The sequence below is a fragment of the Microcebus murinus genome, chromosome 14 (genome assembly GCF_040939455.1).
Source record: "Microcebus murinus isolate Inina chromosome 14, M.murinus_Inina_mat1.0, whole genome shotgun sequence".
Classification (NCBI taxonomy): Eukaryota; Metazoa; Chordata; class Mammalia; order Primates; family Cheirogaleidae; genus Microcebus; species Microcebus murinus.
This window is the reverse complement of record NC_134117.1, coordinates 70,376,271-70,399,791: the sequence shown is the minus strand read 5'-3', so window position 1 is coordinate 70,399,791 and position 23,521 is coordinate 70,376,271. Positions and strand designations below refer to the sequence as shown.

Sequence of the window (23,521 nt, the reverse complement as noted above, 5' to 3'; positions counted from 1 at the left end):
TCATAAGGACATCCAATCAGCCTATGGAGAGGCCTGTGGTGAGGCTTCCTGCCAACAACAACATGAGAGAGCCAACTTAGAGGTGGGTCCCAGTCTAGCCTTCAGATGACTGCAGCCCTGGCTGACATCCTGACTGCAAGCAAGAGAGACCTTGAGCCACAACCACTCAGTGAGCTAAGCTGCTTCTGAATTCATGTCCAACAGAAACTGTGGGATTATAAATGTTTAATTGTTTTAAGCCATTAAATTTTGAGGTAATTTGTTATGTAGCAATATATAGCTAATATACTCCAAACAAAATGAAATACTACAGATTCTTTCTTTTATTTTTAAAAGGTAAAGTACCATGAACTCATTTGTTATAAAATACATTACTTTGAAGAAGGTGAGGAAGGAGTGGGTAGTAGTAAGCTTTTTTGAGAATAAAATATTCCAAAGCCATTAGTATGTTTTGAATAATGTCTATATTTTTTTAAGTTAGAGATTGTTTAAACAATCTTGTAAAAAGAAAAGTCTTGAGTAAACAAACTTCAACAGTGTAAACTGAAGCTCAGAAATTGAATACTGCATTTTTAATGTCCTTTTGCAGAATTCGCTCTAGCCTCTAACCTTTTCCTTAATATAGCAAAATTACCATACTCTTTGGCAAAAATTGTTTCTCATATCTCTCTCTCTCTCTCTGACCTGGGCCATTAGAGTTTAAAGGAAATTCAATTTAGAGTTTCAGGAAAGCTAGAGACAAAGTTATATTCCACTAACCTGGGTGCAAATATTTGGCAGACAGAGTGCAATTTTCACCATATCAGGCAAAATAGACTGATATAAATGTTGAGCTTCTGCTTCTTCAAGTACCTGAAAACCAATATATGAATAATATTAACCAGTGAATAATAACCAATGAGTGTTTGTTATGAAATTAAATTATATATCTGCTTTTCACAGAATTTCATAAGGAGGCACATTATCATCATCATCAAACACATGTAAAAAAGTATACCAACAGGAACACCAACAAATTTAAAATATTCACTTCCAAATGCATATAATTAATGCCCTCTGAAAACAAATTAAGCATCCCAAATATCAAATATCTCTCACATCAACATTCACAATTAAATAAAATATGTGCAAATAACAAATAGTACATTCTGCCCTGGTTACAACTAAAAACTGCTAGATGACCAAGGGCTCTTTCAGAAGTCCCCAAGGACCCATCTAGCTTCAACAGTGTGTAATTTTTTTAAAAAATCACCACAAAAGCCACACTATTTCAGAGCATACTGTATGGGTCAAATCTAACCTACTGGGTAGTAAACAGTGAGATTTCCTATGCCTTTAGAATTTTCCTTTTCTAGGAACCCTTGGGAAGTTAAAACCACAATTCTCATAATCTGAAGCACGAGAAAGATGGCAGTCACAGTCCATCCATTTTTGTCTTTTATGATTTCCTATCACTATAAGGGTTTAGATATTACTTTAGGCCCTTTAATCCAATTTCTCTGTAACATCAGGATATTTCTTTAAAAGTACTGAAAATGACAATACTCAATTTAGAGATATTACATATACAGTCAGAATCGAAGTAAATCATTTATTTACTTGAAATCATATTTTAACTAGAAAAGGTCTCAGTTATAATCCAGTCTGATCTTGTCATTATTACAGAGAAAAGAAAGCTGAGCCAAGAGGTTAGCTGATCATCCTAGATTGACGTAAATTAGCAACTAGACCAGAACCCATGTGTTCTGGTCTCTACTCCACAGCTCTCCCCACTTCCCTACATGACCAATGTTTAGAGTTAATGAGGAGGCAGACTCTTCATAAATACCTCCAGATTGTCTTGGCTATCAGGAGCTAAATGAAATAAAGGTAAAACCATTAGTTTATCTGCAGCTGGACAAGATATGTGTGTAAATAGAAAAAGTAACAAAGACAATTTACATTCATTTTGGTTTTGCAGGTAAATTCTAACACTAAGAATTTTCTTTATACCAAAGCTCTAACCCAACCTATATTTACTTCTCTCTTTAGATTAAGGTAGTGAGTAAACTGATATTCAGAATGAACAGAAAGATATTTGCAATTCAGGGAGTTTGGGATTCAATTAATCATCAGTATATAGAAAATTAAGCAAGTGAACAAAGACAATTATTAATTCTGGGGAAAACAAAAAGTTGTTCTTCTTGTACAAAAGTTGTATAAGAGAGGAAAAGCAATAGCCCAGATATGAATGGTGTTTATACTATCCAACTGAAAAAAGCTGAATACTGATATAACTGAAATGACTATGACAACTATAGTGAAAAAATGGGGGTGTAGAAATAAGGCCTGTATTAGTGGTAGTGGGGGAAGTGAAAACAGCTAAATCCTAATCTTCTGAAGTAGGAAGTCAATACATTTAAACAACAAAAGAAAGAAAGGTAAACAGTTCAGAGTGGTTAAATGGCTGCCTCTTCATGTTAAGCCTCTTTAACTCTGTTAAAAATGAAAACTAAATTATTTTTTAAATCACAAATTCTTATAAGACATTCTATTTTAGAGGTACACACTAAAGATACTTGTTTTCCTATATCTGAAAATGTATAAAATATATTAAGGAATTTGTTTAAAATATTCAAATTCTTCCTGCTTATAATTGATCTTTTTGCTTTTTAAAACTTTTTATTTTAAAATAATTATATAGTCATAGGATGTTGCAAAAATAGTATAGAGAGGTCCAGTATACCTTCATCCAGTTTGCCTCAATGATTATATTTTACATAACTATAGCACACTATCAAAACTAAGAAATTAATGACATAATACATATCATTCTATGCCATTTTATAACATATACATTTGTGTAATCACCACCAAAATCAAGTTACAGAACTATTCCACTATAACAAAGATCTTGCGCTACTCATTTATAGTCACACTTAACTTTCTTTCTTTCACTATTCCTAACCCCTAACAACCACTAATCTGTTTTCCATCTCTGTAATTTTGTCATGTTACATACATAGAATCATATAGTATGTGTCCTTTCAAATTGACTTTTTTCACACAGTGTAATGCCCTTAAGATCCACTCAAGTTGTTGCAAGTATAAATAGTTCATTCCTTTTCATTACTGAGTAGTATTCCATACTATGACTATACCAGTTTGTTTAGCTGCTCATCTACTGATAAACACTGGTTGTTTCCAGTTTGTGGCTATTACAAATAAAACTATCTTTTACTCTCAGTCTGCCTATACTGTTGTCTGCAATGACTTGCTATAAATAGCACAGTATGTCACTTTGTTAATCTACTCTGTAACTCTGTCTTTTAATAGGTGAATTTAGGCCATTTATGTTTAAATGCTTATTTCTTTCTGTTTTCTTTTCCCTTCCTCCTTGTGGGTTACTTGAACATGGTTTAGAATTTTGTTTATCTAAAGTGTTTTTCATTGCATCTCTTTGAATAGATTTTTTTAAGTGGCTGCTCTAGCATTACTTTATATATGACTTATCACCATTTACTACTGGTAACAACATTTTATCAGTTCTGTTAAAGTGCAGAGACTTTACTTCCTTTAAATCCTTTTAATTTTCCCATTTATAAGATAAATGTCTTTAATATTTCCTCTACATATATTCAAAACTATATTAGTAGGCCGGGCGCGGTGGCTCACGCCTGTAATCCTAGCTCTCTGGGAGGCCGAGGCGGGCGGATTGCTCGAGGTCAGGAGTTCGAAACCAGCCTGAGCAAGAGCGAGACCCCGTCTCTACTATAAATAGAAAGAAACTAATTGGCCAACTAATATATATAGAAAAAATTAGCCGGGCATTGTGGCACATGCCTGTAGTCCCAGCTACTTGGGAGGCTGAGACAGAAGGATCGCTTGAGCCCAGGAGTTTGAGGTTGCTGTGAGCTAGGCTGACGCCACGGCACTCACTCTAGCCTAGGCAACAAAGCAAGACTCTGTCTCAAAAAAAAAAAAAAAAAAAAAAAAAAAAAAAAAAAAAAACTATATTAGTGTTTTATAATTTTTAAAAACAGTGAAAAAGAAAATATCAAACACAGGTTATAACATTCAAAAGGAGAAAAAAAAGTCTATTATATTTAATAGTTCTTTCTTCCTTCCTGATGTTCCAAGATTTCTGCTGTTATCATTTCCTTTCTGTTTCAAGAAACTCCTTTACACATTTTTTTTAGGGTAGGTCTACTCATGACAAATGCTCTCACTTTTTCTTCATCTGAGAATGTCTTGGTTTCCCTTTCCTTCCTAAAAGAGTATTTTCACTGGATCTAGAATTCTGGGCTCACAAAATGTGCCACTTACTTCATTCTGGCCTGCATTTTTTCTCATGAGAAATTCATTGTCATTCGAATTGTTTCCCCCTAATGTGTTCTCTCTCTCTTGCTGCTTTCAAGATTTTTTCTTTGCCTTTGGTTTTAAAAAACTGTGACTATAATATATCTTGGCGTGGATTTCTTTGGGTTTATCTTATTTGAGGTTCACTAAGCTTCTTGAATCTGCATGTATGTCTTTTGCCAAATTTTGGAAGTTTTCAGCCATTATTTCTTTCAGTATTTTTTTCAGTTCTACTCTCTTTCTCCTCTTTCTGGCAATCCAATGACACAAATAGTAGATCTTTTATTATAGCTCCATGGGTCTGTAAACTCTGGGTTTTTGTATGCTTGTTTTTAGTCTATTTTCTGTTGTTCAGATTGTGTAATTTCTCTTAATGTTTTTGAAGTTCACTGATTCTTTCCTCTCTCATTCCCTGTCTCCATTAAACTCATCCAATGAATTTTTAAAAATAATTCAGTTCTAGGCCGGGCGCTGTGGCTCACGCCTGTAATCCTAGCTCTTGGGAGGCCGAGGCGGGCGGATTGCTCAAGGTCAGGAGTTCAAAACCAGCCTGAGCAAGAGCGAGACCCCGTCTCTACTATAAATAGAAAGAAATCAATTGGCCAACTGATATATATATATATATAAAAAATTAGCCGGGCATGGTGGCGCATGCCTGTAGTCCCAGCTACTTGGGAGGCTGAGGCAGAAGGATCACTCGAGCCCAGGAGTTTGAGGTTGCTGTGAGCTAGGCTGACGCCACGGCACTCACTCTAGCCTGGACAATAAAGCGAGACTCTGTCTCAAAAAAAAAAAAATAATAATAATTCAGTTCTTATATTTTGCAGTTCTAAAATTTCCATTTGGTTCTTCTTTATAGCTTCTATTAATACTTCTTTACTGGTACTCTCTATTCTTTCATTTGTTTCAAGCATATCTGTAATTGCTCATTGAAGCCATCTGTGTTATCTCAGGATTGGTGTCCACTGATGTTCCTTTTTCATTTCAGTTGAGATTGTCCTGGTTCTTAGTGATGAGTGATTTTTTTATTGAAATCTGGATATTCTGAATATTTTAAAACTTTAGATCTTATTTAAATCTTCTGTTTTAGCAGGCCTTCTGTGACACTGTGCCAAAAGGGGAAGGGAATAGCTACCTCAATACTGCCAGCTATGAAAAATATGCCAGAGGTGAAAATTCAGATTCACCACTCAGCCTTTGGCGCCCGTGGTAGAAAGAGGGAGACGTACCTTGATACTACTGGGTTGGGATGAAAGTTCAGGCTCCCTCTTAGGCCTCTGCTGATACAACTCTGGTGCCATGTCTTTCCTAGGGTCCCACAGTCCCTAGCTGGCCAGCCTTCTTCCCTCCATCTTTCAGAGTCTTATGTTTGTTTTATATACAGTTCCATTGTTCTTAGCCATATTTAAGGGGAGGGATAAGAAGTGTCTATTCAAACTTTTTTTTTTGAGACAGAGTCTCACTCTGTTGCCTGGGCTAGAGTGCCTTGGCATCAGCCTAGCTCACAGCAACCTCAAACTCCTGGGCTCAAGCAATCCTGCCTCAGCCTCCCAAGTAGCTGGGACTACAGGCATGCGCCACCATGTCCAGCTAATTTTTCCTATATATTTTTAGCTGTCCAAGTAATTTTCTTTCTATTTTTAGCAGAGATGGGGTCTCGCTCTTGCTCAGGCTGGTCTCGAACTCCTGACCTTGAGAGATCTGCCCACCTTGGCCTCCCAGAGTGCTAGGATTACAGGTGTGAGCCACCGCGCCCGGCCTAAACCTAAAGATTTTTAACCTCAAGTGCCTTAATAGGCTAACTGTTCTCCTGTGGGCACCTGTTCTTATCTTTTAAAACTGACACATGAATGGCTGCCACTATGTTCTGTGGACAAGTTTTATAATATCACTATTTATCTGATGAAGCATTATTGTACTGCACTTCTTCACAACTGTCAATACTTTAGACTTATGTCTAATACTGCTTTGGAAACACAAATGAGAACCTAAAAAATGACATTTAAGAACATAATCAACTCAACTACTATTTGAGATGGATGCACAATCTAAAAAACCAACATGATCTTATGCTTTCTCACGAATTAGTATCTTTATGCAAATTTTACCTCTTACTGAAGTAGTTATTAATCTGTACAATACAAACTGAGATGCAAGCAAAAAAAGTTTTTTGGGTTTTTTTTTCAGACAGAGTCTCACTTTGTTGCCCAGGCTACTTACTAGAGTGAGTGCCGAGGCATCAGCCTAGCTCACAGCAACCTCAAACTCCTGGGCTCAAGCAATCCTCCTGCCTCAGTCTCCCAAGTAGCTGGGACTACAGGCATGTGCCACCATGCCCGGCTAATTTTTTCTATATATTTTAGTTGGCCAATTAATTTCTTTCTATTTATTGTAGAGACATGGTCTCGCTCTTGCTCAGGCTGGTTTCGAACTCCTGACCTCAAGCAATCCGCCTGCCTCGGCCTCCCAGAGTGCTGGGATTACAGGCGTGAGCCACCACGCCCAGCCTAAAAAAAGTTTTTAACGGAAATTATTTCTTAATTTTAAAAAGTCCAAGAGCTGTTTGTCAAATATTCTATAACAATTAAAGAAAAATAAACATTATTTATGAAGATGATAATCAAAATTATAAAGAAGATAAGCATTTATATGATGGTAAAAAGGAAAGCTGTATTAAATTCTCCCACAAATAAAGCCCTGCCCTCTACTGGATAGTCTGCATAAATAATTATATGCAGCAAGTATTTCCCTGTAACTTTTACTCTAGTCCCATAAATGGATTATGTATATATTTCAATCAAAATTGATACAATGAATTTCAAAATCAAAATCCTATGTTTACCATCTCTTCTCTTTAGATTACAGATTCATTCAGCTGGCTCGTAAACAAACATCTGAGTATCTATTTTGTGTCAGACACCTGTGCCAGAAGATGACAAAACAGTAAACAATAACAGACATGGTCACTGACCTCATGAATCTCATGGCAAAAAGCCCTGTACTCTCTCTGTGACCCTCATACTTTTGCCCTAACCTTGAAGAATCACAATAACTGCAACCTCATCGTGGTGACTGTGGAGAGGCTGTCTCCTACCTTCCTTCAGCATGTAGAAACACGGAAAAGCTACTAAAATAGAGGAACTGAATTTGCCAAAAGACAAAACATTATAAATGACTTAAATATCTACCAACATCAAAATAGAAAAGAGATATTTACTTATTTCTTTTTTCTTAGAATATATGACCAACTAAATCTGTTAACTGTGCTCTAATATTTATTAAATACATATTTATACATGACTAAAGAACCATGTCTGACATACACAAACTACTAAAAATAAATATTGACTACTGAACTTTGAAAGAGAAGTGAAATCTGTACCTGGTAAAATCAGAAAACCAATGTCATTTCAATAAAGGAGAAACTTCCATGGATCTTTCAACAGTTCACAGTAAATAGCTTTTAAAAAGCACGAAATCACAGCCAGGCGCAGTGGCTCACGCCTGTAATCCTAGCACTCTGGGAGGCCGAGGCGGGCGGATTGCTCGAGGTCAGGAGTTCAAAACCAGCCTGAGCAAGAGCGAGACCCCGTCTCTACTATAAATAGAAAGAAATTAATTGGCCAACTAATATATATAGAAAAAATCAGCCGGACATAGTGGCGCATGCCTGTAGTCCCAGCTACTCGGGAGGCTGAGGCAGAAGGATTGCTTGAGCCCAGGAGACTGAGGTTGCTGTGAGCTAGGCTAACGCTATGGCACTCACTCTAGCCTGAGCAACAGAGAGAGACTCTGTCTCAAAAAAAAAAAAAAAAAAAAAAAAGTAACCAATCACAAATCAGCAATATAAGAAATATCACAAGTCACTCCATTTTCTCCATTGATCTAAACCTATTTAGATCCCAGAAACATTTTGAAAAGTTACTAATAATCTTCTTTAATGAAAAATATCAAATATAATTTATATAAAGAGTCTAGAACATCAAATTCGATTAGATGATCTTTCAGTATAAAAGTATATCACTCCAAAATCCAAATAAAGAGGAAAAACTTTCATAATCCTATGATGCTAATATTAACATAACCACTACTTACAACTATTTTTATCTGACATAGGTGCATTTATCAGTTGAAATTATGTTGCTTAAACAATTTACTATATTTTTAAGCTAATATGAAAACAAAAGTATTTTCCACTTTGCTACCTAGTCCTTATAAACATCACTAAAAGCAAAATATTTCTTAAAAGTTGTGCATTTTCACTGTAGAAATTAACATAAACAAAAAGGAAAGAAATATTGACCATAAGCCCACTGCCAAGATATCTACTGTTAACATATTAGGATATATCCTTCCATGCTACTATCTACTAAAGTATGTAATTTCTCTTAAGGAATCCAAAAGATACCCACCCCCCAAAAAGTCTGTATTTTGTTTTCACTTAACAGAGTGGGTATTTTCCCACATAAGTAAATAGAACCCTGCGTCGCCATTTTTAATAGTTGGGTATTTGGACATATTATAATTTATTTCTCTAATTCTTTTATGATGAGCTTACAGGTATTGGTCAATTTTCCATTATTATAATTATCACTGCAATGAATTTCCTTGCACATACATCTTTATGTATCTGTTGACTATCTCTGTAAGTGAAAATGCTATATCAAAAAACATGGGCTTGTTTTTTTTATTTTTAAGGGTGGTGAGGTATGTTGTCAAACTGTCTTTCAGAAAGGCTCTATAAATTTATATTACCACCACTACTATATAAGAAAGTACTCAACTCCATACCTCTAATAATACATATTTTCATATATATATATATTTTTTGAGACAGTTCCTCGCTCTGTTACCTGGGCTGTAGTGGCATCATCATAGCTCCCTGCAACCTCCAACTGCTGGGCTCAAGCAATCCTCTGCCTCAGCCTCCCGAGTAGCTGGCACTACAGACCATGTACCACCATGCCTGGCTAATATTGTCTATTTTTTGTAGACACCAGGGCTTCACTCTTGCTTAGGCTGGTCTCAAACTCCTTACCTCAAGCAATCCTCCCATCTCAGCCTTCCAGAGTGCTAGGATTACAGTCATAAGCCACCACTCGCAGCCCTTCACATTTTTTTTTTATTTCGGCATATTATGGGGCACATTCTTATTATGTTTGTAATTTGATGGGCTAAAAAGACACTTCACTATTTTTTTACATTTCTTTGACTACTACTACTGTTAAACTTTTCATCAGTGAGACTCTGTCTCAAAAAAAAAAAAAAATCATATGGCTTTTAAAATATGAATCTAACCTTACATTTCTGAAATAAACCCCACTTGATAATGATGTATTATTCATTTTACATATTACTAGATTCCATTTGCTAATATTTTATAAAATCTTTATCACAGTAGTATCAGAGGCATGCTGGCTTTATAAATGTGTTAGAAACTGCTCCCTCCTCCTATTTTCTCAGAGTTTCTATAAAATTCGTTTACATCTTCCTTAAATGTTTGAAAGAACTGATCAGTGAAAACATCTAGGCCTACACGGTAACCAATTTTTAATTGTGCATATTTTGCTGACTATTAATCTTTTGTCTCTCATATAGGTTAAAATATTTTCTCCTGTCATAAAACTACCATTCAGTTTTATTATCTTTATTTTTAATATCCAGAATAAATAGTACACTTGTACCTCCAAAGCACTGAGACTTTTCCAGTTTTATCTTTATCCATTCTGTCACTTGTGTACTACACTCTAGTGATACTGAACTATCTGCAACTCCCTAATGTACCAGACTGACTTTCTCATGTACTGTGATCAAATCACAACATTTTGAACCTATTTTTTGACTCATAAAATGAAAATATCTACCTTGCAGGGATGTAGTTAGAATTATAAGCTTTTCAACAAATAATAGCTACTATATTGATGATGATACATTATTTTGCCTTCTGCTTTAATATTTTATTACTCTCAAACCACTAATTATGCTTCAAGACTTGGTTCACAAATCCCTCTGAAGCCTTTCCTGACTTGTCTTTCTCTGTGGCTCTATAGCCAAAAGCACATACTTGTATTACAGCATGTATTATAGTTTATTATAATTATTTATTTGTATGTTTTATGTCATCCTCTAATCTGTGGAACACTGCAAAAGCAGGGATTGTGTTTCTAACACCTTGTATTCCCAGTACCAAGCATAGTATTTAGTGCTCATTATTATTTGTTGAATAAAGAGGTGATGAAAATAAAAACATTATATTTTACCCTCAAAGTATTCCTGCAAGATAGAAAGGATAAGGGCATCTAGAGAAACTAAAGCTCAAAGAAAATAAAGCAATTTGCCCACATTCAAAACTTACTGACATACAATGGGACTAGATTGCCAGGGTTTTTCTTCCCAGGTTCACAAGGAAGGGTATTTTAGAGAAAGAAGCACTGGCCAAGAAACTGGAAGACTACAGGTATAGGCCTAGATCTGCATTTACTCTCTGTATCAACCACAGAAAAATCCCTAAGTTCTTTATTTCCTCATCCATAACAAGCAGAATTCTAATGTAACTAACAAAGTTATAAAGTCTCAGATATGAGTGTTTTATGAATTCTAAAGCTCCATATACAAATACAAAGTATTATTATCTAATGGGCTAGTAATTCTCAACCTTTCTAGAGCCTCCTCCTCTTTTTATCACCCCCACATCAATTAACTGCCAAGTCCTATTGATTGATCCAGTGGGGCCTCACATGTTCATTACCTCCTCTTAATCACTACTAAGCTGCCCTGACTCAGCCCCTCACCCAGTCTCACCAAGATTACTATAATAATCTAACTGCTGCCCTGCTGCTAGCCCACCTTCAGTTTCTCTGGTGTGTCCCTCCTCCACTTGAAAGCTTTCAAAGGCTTTTCACTGCCTTTTCAATACCGAACAAATTCCTTGAATTTGGGTCAAGCTATCTTGCTCTAGATGCCTATCTAGTCTTATTTAGCATATACATAATGCACACACACACCTCCCCTTCTGTGCATTTTACAGAGGTAACTAGCAATTCACTCAGCAATTCACTCTTCTATAGCACCTACTTGTGCTTCCACAGATACTAATTTCCTCTATTCCTGGAATACATTACCTCCTTCCTTAACTCTAAACCTTACCTAACCCTTTGATATCTTGATCAAACAACACTTTACTTCAAGTCTCTACAAATTTCTTCTCCAGCTAGAAGGTAACTAACTCTCCCTCTTGTAATTTATTTGTACTCTTTTTCACAAGACACTTAAGACTTTATGCTTTATGTTGTAGTTACTTATAAACATGCCTTCCAACCCTTACTAGAAAGCCTTCTAGCCTTTAAGACAAGATTTATGGTTGATTCACCATGCCCAGAAAAGTGATGTTCATATGACAGTGTCAATAAAAATATATAAAATTAACTGGCACTTTTTATCTGGCTTAGATGATTTTACAAAGCTTATGCTCCTACTTTCCATTGCCTTTTAGAATCTCTATTGCTTAGCAAAAATATTATAGGTTTTCTTCTAAGTTAATAAACTATGTATAGACTGAGCTTTCTTTAATATACCTTAAGCTTACTAGAGCTACCTCCAGGGTTTCCTGAGTCTGAAAGATTCATATTTCAAAAATTAAAAGAAATAATATATGTCAGTTAAGATCTCTCAGATCCACTTATTCTTCAGGCATGTTTTTAGAGTATAAAAAAAAATTAAATGTTAGAGGAAAAAGAAAAATTATGGCACTAAATTAAGTTAGGGTTTTAAAAAAATCAGCTGGAAAAGGTGAAAGTTTCTAATATTTATCTGTGCACGACTCAGGCTGACACTTTGAAGAGAAGAATGTGACAGCTTACAAGAAAACAAACTCACTCATTCCCCTTAATTTCTGAAGGCTCATGGAAGTCTGACAGGCTAGCTACAGGGTGATCTCTCATGTGTATCGCCCATGACAATTATGGCTTCAATAAAAATGTTCTCCAAATTTTAATAAAGCCAAATTGGCTTTCAGGAAATAGCTAGTCTAATATTTTCATATTTAAGAAGGCATATTTCACAAATTATTAATAGCAGCTAACTAATTAATGGATATAAATAAGACTATCCAAACATTTTATCTCATGGCATGATGTGAAAGGCCGAGTGCTCCCAGAGGTCAGCAGCAGTGACACCTAGAAAGGGCTGTGCTGAGGAGTCACACTACCTCTCTGCTTTCTTCCGGTTTGGTCTGGTTTTCCTCTTAAAAGAACTATGAAGACTTTCCCTGTAAATTTTCAAACTGCTATGACTCAAATCTGGGAAATGCTGATAAAAATCACAGTTCATTATAAGCATTTGAAATTATTTGCTCTATGGATAGATAAATGAGATACAAAGAGTCCTTAAGATATTTGTTCTGTGATTTACACTGGAAATAACCTACATTTGTCCTTATATTATTAAATAATTTGACAGTTGTTTAATATGGGATAAGTCGGGACACTATAGACACTTGTTTCCTCCCCATCAATGGTTGCCAGCAGAAGGGGTAAAAAAAAAAAAAAAAGGAAAAAGAGTGCTAAGTGATGCAATCTCCTTTCATTCTTAATCTCTACTCCTACTGCCCAGCTCACATCAGCTAGGACAAGGAAGAGAAAGAAGGAAGGAAGGGAGAAGGAGTCTTCCTGCCAATCCTCAACATAACCCTGTTTCTAGTCTCTCCCAATCAATGCTATTTCTAACGACAGAACTCTGCATTAGCTTCTCACTTAAGAAAACAAGCCATCAAAGGCTTAGAATTCACAGCCTTTCTTGTATGGGGTAGAAATTTTGTCATCATGACTCCTAATTTCAAGTAATTAACAACTAATCTGGGAACACAATCAGTTTAGGAAGAATACCTTCATCTAGTTCATGAATCAAAATATGCCTCTAATTAAAAACAGTCACACTATTTCCTACTCAAATTTCATTAAACACAAAGAACAGAGTTGTGTAGGTTTATGAAACATAGAGGAAGCGCTTCTCTGAACAGCATTTACCATACAATCACTATCTTTTTCATGCTAATAATAAAATACACAGAGTATTCATACCTTAGAAAAATAAAGCATAATGACACACCCTCATTACCCTCCGTCTCCAAAGAAGAATTTACTTCTCAATATTGTTATGGTAAATGACTATTCCTAGGAAATAAACCCACACTAGCACAAGATGCTCTGATAGGTCTTTCCCATCTCTCACTTCTACTACTATATGACTGCACAGCCATAGCCAGCAATCACTTTTGCAAACACCACTAACCCATAGTGCTATTATATACAAGCCAACAGATATTTTCAATACCATACAGTCACACTATTATCCATCTTTTATAGACAGACAATCAAACTCATATGACAAGATTTCAGAGAAACAGCTAATGGTGATGTAAGTTTTCTAGCCCTGAAAGCACAATGTATTTAATTTGTGCAAGAAATACAAGTGAGCAATAACTTCAATCTTTTACTACAGTTTACACTTTTAAATAATAGGAAGGGGGTTTCTGAACTATAAGAAAGTACTTGCTGAGGCAGGAGGATCACTTGAGGTCAGGAGCTTAAGGCTGCAGTGAGCTATGATGCCACTGCACTTGAGCTGGGGCGACAGAGCAAGACTCTGTCTCACAAAGAAAAGGAAAGTACTTGGTTTTACTGTTAAGTACTTTTCCAGATTGTTCAATGATAGTTTATCACACCACTAATAAAAAAAATTTGTCATACAAATAATGTGCATATATACATATTACAGTGATTAATCCTAAATTTAACTCTTATATTATACAGTATGAATTATAATTAATATTATAGTCCAAAGTTCACACTTATTAAGGCTGAAACAAAAATGATTTTCCTAAAACGTCTGAGAACACCCCCTGGTGGCAGATTCTTTGGAGAAAAAATAAAAATGCAAATGCATTAGTTAAAACAAATGCTATTACAATGAAAGTATCTTTTTAAATAACTGACCAAGTTCTACTAAGCAACTCAATTATTTCAAGTAATATCCAAAGTAGAAAAAATTCTAAATGTGATCAAAGAATATTGAGAAATTTCACAAGTTCTCTGTGAGGGTATCTGACCTGCCAGCAGTCTTTCTGTAAGAAGATGATGTCGGACGCAGAAGAAACTTTCAGGATGACCTAGTACGCTGCTATCCAACCGAGCTTTCTACAGTGATGAAAATCTGTATCTGCACCGTTCAAGACAGTAGTCATCAGCCACATGTGGCTACTGATCACCTGAAATGTGGCCAGTGTGACTGATAATTTTAAATTTTATTTCATTTTAATTAATTTCAATTTAAATGGCCACATATGGCCAGTGGCTACTGGGACTGTACAGATCTAGTCCTTCTTGTTACCCCATTCCAGTGAAAGTCACCCAAGCAATGTAAGGAAAATTTAGAGGTTCTCAGACATATGTAGATACAACTACAGAAGACTAATCTGTAGCTTTTTGTTTAGGGGGTTTTAAATGTATCTAAGTTTATTTAACTGCATCAGGCTACTTTTTGGTAACTGCAATCATTTTAAAATAAGGAATGTGGCCAGGCATGGTGGTCATGCCTATAATCCTAACACTTTGGGAGGCTGAGGCAGAGGGATCTTTTGAGGCCAGGAGTTCAAGACCAGCCTGACCAACATAGGGAGACCCTATCTCTACAAAAAATTTAAAAATAAGCCAGGTATAATGGCATGCTTATAGTTCCAGCCTAGGGAGGCTGAGGCAGGAGGATCACTTTAGCCTAGGAGTTCAAGACTGCAGTGAGCTATGATCATACCACTGCACTCCAGCCTGGGTGACAAAGTGAAACCCTACCTCTAAAAAAATAAAATAAAATAAGGATGAGTGTGAAAATGGTCTAATATTCCTCTTGACATGATTGTGGTTTTATAGCCTATATAAGACTGCTGACATGTGAAGAATGTTGTAGCGTTTAGCTACATCAAATAAAACAGATTAAGAGTGAGAACAGTCTAACAGGTACAGCCTTCCCCTTCTATTTAACTATAGTCATATGTTGCTACTTAGTCCAAATACATGTTGAGCACCCACTTTGTCTGAGATATCAGATTGAGTATTATGAGGAATAAACACAAAGATAAACAATGCAACGTTTCTTCTCTGAGAAAACACCAAATGGCAGATAACCCAGGTGCAGCAGGAGGGCCTGGAGACCCCAGGAGCCCTGGAATGGGAAGGCTTTGGCAGCAGCATTCATGACCGTGGTCTGGGCCAGGGTGGAGGCCACGGAGCACACGGAGGCAAGGCTGAGGACAAGGAGTGGATATTCGCCACGAAGCTGGGCTGCCTGATGAAAGACATGAAGATCAAATCCCTGGAGGAGATCTACATCTTCTCTCTGCTCATCAAGGAGTCCAAGATCATTGACTTTTTCCTGTGGGCATCTCTCAAGGATGAGGTTTTGAAGATTATGCCAGTGGAAACGAAGACCTGCACTGGCCACTGGACCAGGTTCAAGGTGTTTGTTACCACTGGGGACTACAATGGTCACATGGGTCTGTGTGTTAAGTGCTTCAAGGAGGTAGACACTGCCAACTGAGGGGCCATGATCTGGCCAAGCTCTCCATTGTCCCCATGTAGGACAAAAGCTACTGGGAGAACAAGATCAGCAAGCCCAACATCGTTCCTTGCAAGGTAACAAGCCACTGCAGCTTTGCACTAGTATGTCTCATCCCTGCCTCTAAAGGAACTGGCATTATCTCAGCTCTTGTGCCCAAGAAACTGCTGCTGATGGCTGGTTTTGATGACTGCTACACCTCAGCCAGTGACTGCACTGCCACCCTGGGCAATTTTGCCAAGGCGACTTTTGATGCCAGCTCGAAGACCTATAGTTATCTGACCCTTGACCTCTGGAAAGAGACCCTATTCACCAAATTTCCCTACCAGGAATTCATTGACCACCTTGTCAAGACCCACACCAGAGTCTCTGTGCTGAGGACCCAGGCTCCAGCTGTGGCTACACCATAGCATTTTTATAAAAAAATAAAATAAAATAAAGTGAGGCCGGGCGCTGTGGCTCACGCCTGTAATCCTAGCTCTTGGGAGGCCGAGGCGGGCGGATTGCTCAAGGTCAGGAGTTCAAAACCAGCCTGAGCAAGAGCGAGACCCCGTCTCTACTATAAATAGAAAGAAATTAATTGGCCAACTGATATATATATAAAAAATTAGCCGGGCATGGTGGCGCATGCCTGTAGTCCCAGCTACCTGGGAGGCTGAGGCAGAAGGATCACTCGAGCCCAGGAGTTTGAGGTTGCTGTGAGCTAGGCTGACGCCACGGCACTCACTCTAGCCTGGGCAACAAAGCGAGACTCTGTCTCAAAAAAAAAATAAAATAAAATAAAATAAAATAAAATAAAATAAAATAAAGTGAATTAAGCCTGTTTAAAAAAAATGCACTGTCTCTATCCTCTAGAAACTTACTACTTTTTGAAGTAAAAATGCCATGTAACAACCATATAGGTTACATATATTGGCCTCATCTTTTCCCTCTACCAGTTGCCAATCTCAAATGGTCAACTATTACCTTACACAAATAATTCCTAAATCTCTCAAAAAGAGACTGTGACATAAGACCCTCATTTCTGTGTGCTAGATGACTCCCCTTGAATATCTTGAACTAGATCGAGAAATATTTACTGAGCATCAGTGATAAACTAGAAATTAGGGCTAGATGCCCTGGAGAAGTTTAGCCTCACAAGGATGCAGACATTTTGTAGACAGATCATGTCTTATGTGACAAGTGCATGGAGTTGTGTACAGAGAGGAATGTTTAGCAGAGGTTGCGAGGACAAAAAAGGGTACCCAGAGGAGATAAAGATTGAGCTGAGTCTTGAAGGATGGATTAAGAGCAAGCAAACAGCATGATGCAGAACCACAAATAAATTAAGTGATTAGACTATCCAGTTTGGAGCAGGAAAGTAGCATGAAATGATGCTGCAGAGGTAGGCAGAGGCAAGGTCATGGCTGCCATAAATATCACCCGATAGAGCTGAAAATAGATGAATTGCCACAGAAGGTTTTAAGATATATATGCTTCAGATAGCTCACTGTGTGTGAGCAGCATGAAAGATGGATTCCAAGGGACCAACAATGTACATAGGGGTCAGCTAAATGACTGTTGCAATGCAATCTACCAACTGAGTCACAATGATGGTATAACTGAGACACATATGACAGAAACAGAGGCAAGACTCAAGAAGTGCTTAAGGAAGTTAAATTGTGGCATCTTACCATAAGATGAGTGAACGGTAGATAAGCAGGAGAGGTGGCTGAGACACAGTAGGACAGCTAAGATGATTAACGAATTCTAGCTTGAGTGAATGAATAGACGGTGGAACCATTCACAGAGAATCTGTAGTAGGAGTGGTAATAAGGCTAGTTTTAGATACTCATGGAATATCCAGGTGTATAAATCCAATGGGCAATTAAATTAGAAGCTGACAGAGAGAAAGATTTGAAGATAAAAGATTGAAATGTCATCTTCATTAAGTGGTATTTACAGTTCTTAGCTGGAGCTTCCAGATAGCTGTGGATGCTCCTGGAGGGTGGGGCATCAGAGGAGAGCATGGAAGATCCACACCTCTTCCCACAGGCCTTGCCCTATGCATCTCTTTGTAATATCCTTTATAATAAACAGGTAAATGTAAAACCAAACAAACAAAAAATAAAGTTCTTAGCACTATGTTAAGTGTTAGAGACATAAGAAAGAACAAATCACAGCCTCCTACAAGGAAGAGTATGGAAGATGGATAAGTAGAAAGTTGACTACAGGACCTTGAGTAATAATGATGTGTCAACATAGGTTCACCAATTTTAAGAAATATACCGCTCTGGTAGGGAATACTGATAATGAGTATGCTATGCATGTATGCATAGGGGCAGGGAGTATATGGAAAATCTCTGTATCTTTGCTCAATTTTGCTGTGAATCCAAAACTTCTCTAAAAAGGAAAGTCTAAAAAACAACGTTTTAAAGTAAATTACAGAAGTGACAGCCACACTGAATACTAAAAGTCAAGCAGGCATTAACCAGGCATCGGGGAAAGAGGAAGGAGGCCAGAAAAGGTATAGTAATATATGTACCCTAAAGTATGATTCTGTTTTAGACAAGCTGAATTTAAGGAATGGAATAAGACTAGCTTTGCCTTTACAATAACAAGAAAGAGAAGAATACTGAAACCCTTGACATGAAGAAACTGAATTTCCCTTTTAGATGGCCTCATATCTCTCAGTGAGGTGTGAAGTAGGAGCACATGGACACTGTAGTGTGGATAAAGATTAGAAAACAACAAAAAGGTTTGGAATCATAGAGTAATGAGGAAATACATAAAAGACAACAAGAACCAAAGACCAAGTTAAGATTTAATAATAAACTCTCAGTAAGGCCTATCAGTCAGATTTATTATTTCCCCCTTCTCTCCTTCCCTTTCTTTCTCTCTCCCTTTCTTCCTCCCTTCCTCATTACAACTGTGCTTTGCAAGCGTGTTCCATGGAATACTAGATACAAGGGAAATAAGCTGTTACCCAGAAGCTGTCTATAAATAAGTCTGGAAAAAATGTTTAATAAAACAAAACTAAGCATATTTCTTTACTATAAGATTGCACAGAATCATTCTCAGTTGGAGAATATAATGTGAGTATTTTCCACCACATTAACCATTCAACTCCTTTATTTACAAAGTATTCGAGTGATACAACCTGGGACACAGTGGGCCAACAGCAAAAGGGTAGAAGCAGTGGACACCTTAAAAAACAGAGAACACAGTAGGAATAATAGAGTAGAAAACTAAGAGGCTGTTGTAGGAGAGGAATTCAGAACTTGTGACCTCAGAGAAGGAGCTGGCCCAGGGGATAATCAGACCCAAACTCTGGTCATCTGTGATCATATGGGTTAATGAAGTAGAGGGTCTCACACAGACTTGGGTCTGACTAGTATATGGGTCATGAATACAAATATCAATCAAGTTGCCCAAGTTGATGTCAGGTAACAGGTGAGAGGAAAGGCGGTGTCAAAGATGGGCAGATAATCAGAATGGGAAGAGGGAATATAACCAGATGGCAAAGGATTCAAAGAAACAAAGACTGGAATGTGGTAGGTAGGCATCCTCCCTAAGTCAGTGCTTTCAAATGATGCCAGATCTAAAGCCATAGGCCAGGGGTCTTCAAACTTTTTAAACAGGGGGCCAGTTCACTGTTTCTCAGACCGCTGGATGGACGGCCGTTCGAGAGTGTGGCACACATTCCACACATATGCACTGTGGACCCGGGACAAGTCGGCTGCTAAGCAGGACAGGCAGCGGTGGCAAAAACAGCCAGTGGGCTGGATAAATGTCCTCAGCGGGCCGCATGTGGCCAGTAGGCCATAGTTTGAGGACGCCTGCCATAGGCCATGAAGGCTAACTTTTTCTAAGCTCTTCTTCTTTCTACCTTTAATTCAAGTCTTTGAACTTATAGGGCCTCTTAAATTTTATTCAGTTGGTTTTTATAATGAATCTTCCCCTTTTCCTAACCATTTCCAATTGACCTAATGTTTGAGCAGTTCAAACTGATTCAGTTTCTTTCCTCGGTGCTATGTCAAAGACTGACTGACAGCAAGCACCACAGTCCACAGATAAAAGATGAGAGCCCACTTAGATCCATACTCTCTAAGCCTTGGTTTTTAGTTCTTCATTTATGAAATGGAAATATTAATAGTGTCTACCTAATGTGGTGGTAGTTAGAATTGAATGAGACAAAGCATACTGCTTACACTATACTTGGTATATAGTACAGCTCTCAATAATAAGCACTATCACCGTCTCCACCACAGATAATCAAAAAGGATGCTCCAGCAAACACAGAAGAGATATTTACAAGGAGGATCTCATAGATGGGGTAAATGTAGAAGGAGATAGGGCTATGCCTACAATAGATAAAATTTCCAAAAGAAGAGAAGTTGGAATGGTCTGCAGCTTAAGCAGCAGAATTGGAATAAGTGTCCAGGAGTATAAAGCAAGACAGGAGTCAACTATCAGTGCATATGGCCGCTTTACCCAGTGAGCAGTGACAATAAACAGTTTCAACATTTCACTCCCAGTGGAAGATGCCCCTTGTTTATCCTGGAGCTAGGTTTCCCAGGGCTGATGCAGATTAGATCAATAGCAAGGATTACCTTAATATACATCACTTTGCAGTTCATATGAAAATATTCCATATTTCACTATGCTGGAAATGGTTCTCACTGTAGAAAATGTCTTTTTTGTAGTGCTTTTCACATAATTAAAGAGCATCTTTGGTAACAAGGCATTATGTCACTCAGCTTACTAAAAACTTCTTTAACACACTATAAAAAATAATTGTTTAGCGAGCTTAGAATCTGACAGCCTCAGATAGTTAATCATTACCTGTCATTATTATCGCAATCAATCATAGATGAGTACTTTTTTCCAGGATTACTGATGCTAAAATATTCGGTAAACCACAGCACTAATGGCACCTCCCCACATCAGAGGACAATGGGCCTATTTAGTCTTTGTAACCAAGTTTACTGTTCATTCTTATAGGCTACACATTGAAATAGTATATAAATTTAAAAACAGATGTAATGTTCTGTTTTTATTTACTCATTATTATTATTATCGGAGACAGGTCTCACTTGTTGCACAGGCTTAAGAGCAGTGGCATGATCACAACTCACTGCAACCTCAAACTCCTGGGCTCAAATAATCCTTTTGCCTCAGATTCCCAAGTAAGCTGGGACTACTGGCACACACTATCACAGCTGGCCAATTTTTCCATTTTTTGTACAGATGGGGTCTCACTGTTGCACAGGCTGGTCTCGAACTCCTGACTTCAAGCCATCTTCCCACCAAGGCCTCCAAAAAGAGCTAGGATTATACGCATGAGCCACCATGCCCGGCCTATTCTTGTTATTTTTATCCTCAGATAAAATATACTACAATGGTCCTCCCAAGGTTAAATATAAGATGTTACATGAAGATAAAAGTATTTAGAGCTTACCCAAAAGGTCTATACCATTTATTTCTAATGCGTAGGAACATAAGAAGAGTAAACATAAATTTTAACAGGAACTATAAATCAAGGCATCATGTCAAACTGTATAAATAAAAAACAAAAAACCAGACCAGGCATGGTGGCTCACGCCTACAATCCTAGCACTCTGGGAGGCCAAGGCGGGCGGATTGCTCGAGGTCAGGAGTTCAAAACCAGCCTGAGCAAGAGCGAGACCCCGTCTCTACCATAAACAGAAATTAATTGGCCAACTAATATATATAGAAAAAATTAGCCGGGCATGGTGGCACATGCCTGTAGTCCCAGCTACTCAAGAGGTTGAGGCAGAAGGATTGCTTGAGCCCAGGAGTTTGAGGTGGCTGTGAGCTAGGCTGATGCCATGGCACTCACTCTAGCCTGGGCAACAAAGCGAGACTCTGTCTCAAAAAAAAAAAAAAAAACCCAAAAAACAAAAAACCATCTCAGAGCTAGTTGATAAAGACAGATATAAATCATGGGAGAGATTAAAACATGGAATTATTTTCACCCCTCTAAGATTTTTGGATAATGAAATCAATGCCACTGCGACATGGGGGATGGTCACACTTGAAGCTCAGGCTTGTGGGGGAAGGGAGGGCAAGGACATTGTCTGAAACCTTAAAATTTGTACCCCGATAATATGCTGAAATAAAAAAAATTAAAAAAAAGAGAATAGCTTCAAATGAATAAATGAATTTATTCAAATGAATAAATGAAAGGTTAGAGTTACAGGACACTGATGTATTGGCTTAATTTCATTCTTAGAATACAGGAGGAATTCTGAATGGATTTTCACTTGTGAGTATCTATAACTTCCAACCTTTAGTCCACTACATACATAAATATGACCCAGATAGTGTTTCACAAACACAAAATAACAACTCTAATTTCATCAGTGATCTAATGCATGAAGGGCTCAACTAAGACTGATTTTCCATGATATCTAAGCAAGTTTATAAAAGCAGAATGCCTAGTTTCAATTAGAGCAATTCATACTATGGAATATGCACTATTTAAAAGAAATCATGAATATGAGACCCTTCACATATGTCCCAATCCAAAAGCACACATTAACCAAACCAGGGGGGGATATTCCACATATTTCATGTAAATCTGAAAGTCATAATTCATCTGTTTTAATATTTTAGGGACTCTGATTAGCTCCCTTTTGGCTCCTACAGTTCTCATGAATTAAATTAAGTTGAGCTGTAAAGTAATGCAGACCTTATTGATTCCAGAGACTGTGAGTCACCAAGGGAAGAAGTCCAAAAAGGTTAAATTTCCACTGAACTCCAAATCAGAGGTTCGAAAGCTAGAGAGATAAAGACATTAGCTGTAGTCTTATGAAACATTCAAGGCTGCTTTCATTTGATTAGGAGTTTGCTACAGGCTCTTTATGACAAATATTACAAGGACATTTTAAATTTTTTAGGCTGTGAAGAAAGACCCAGGAAAAAATAGATTACCTATGAAAAATTCTAAATCAGAAGCTAAGGAACAATTTGTTTATATACACTCAGAAACTTACTTGTGCATTATCAAAAAAACCAAAAAGCTATCATGGAACAAAGGCCACATTCCTTACTGGTTATTGCATAACAAAATCTGTTCTTATTTGTAACAGAGGTTACAACAATCTATTGCCTTAGGCCAACATTCCCCAAAGTATTCTAAAAAACACTATTGGTCTATGAAATGTTTATAGAGAGTTGGAAGAGTCAGGGAAGGAGAAAAGAAATCCTTTAATATTTTTGTTCTAAATTTTTTTTTTTTTTTTTTGAGACAGAGTCTCACTTTGTTGCCTAGGCTAGAGTGAGTGCCATGGCGTCAACCTAGCTCACAGCAACCTCAAACTCCTGGGCTCAAGCGATCCTGCTGCCTCAGCCTCCTGAGTAGCTGGGAAGATAGGCATGTGCCACCATGCCCGGCTAATTTTTTCTATATATATTAGTTGGCCAATTAATTTTTTTCTATTTATAGTAGAGATGGGATCTCACTCTTGCTCAGGTTGGTTTCGAACTCCTGAACTCAAACGATCCGGCCGCCTCAGCCTCCCAGAGAGCTAGGATTACATCTAAAATTTTTAATATACAAAACTACTAAGTA

General features: G+C 37.4%; 1 protein-coding gene and 1 pseudogene across 4 annotated transcripts in view; one reads left to right on the top strand and one right to left on the bottom strand.

Moving 5' to 3' along the window:
- Positions 1–23,521, bottom strand: part of LOC142860945 (poly(ADP-ribose) glycohydrolase) — a 127,281-nt gene that overhangs the window by 72,474 nt on the left and 31,286 nt on the right. For all 4 annotated transcript variants that reach the window (XM_076010216.1, XM_012744593.3, XM_012744594.2 and 1 more), the window contains one exon: positions 760–852. In XM_076010216.1, the coding sequence (XP_075866331.1) occupies positions 760–852 (93 nt within the window). The remainder of the gene's footprint in view (positions 1–759; positions 853–23,521) is intronic.
- On the top strand, positions 15,504–16,355 carry LOC105860119 (small ribosomal subunit protein uS5 pseudogene; annotated as a pseudogene).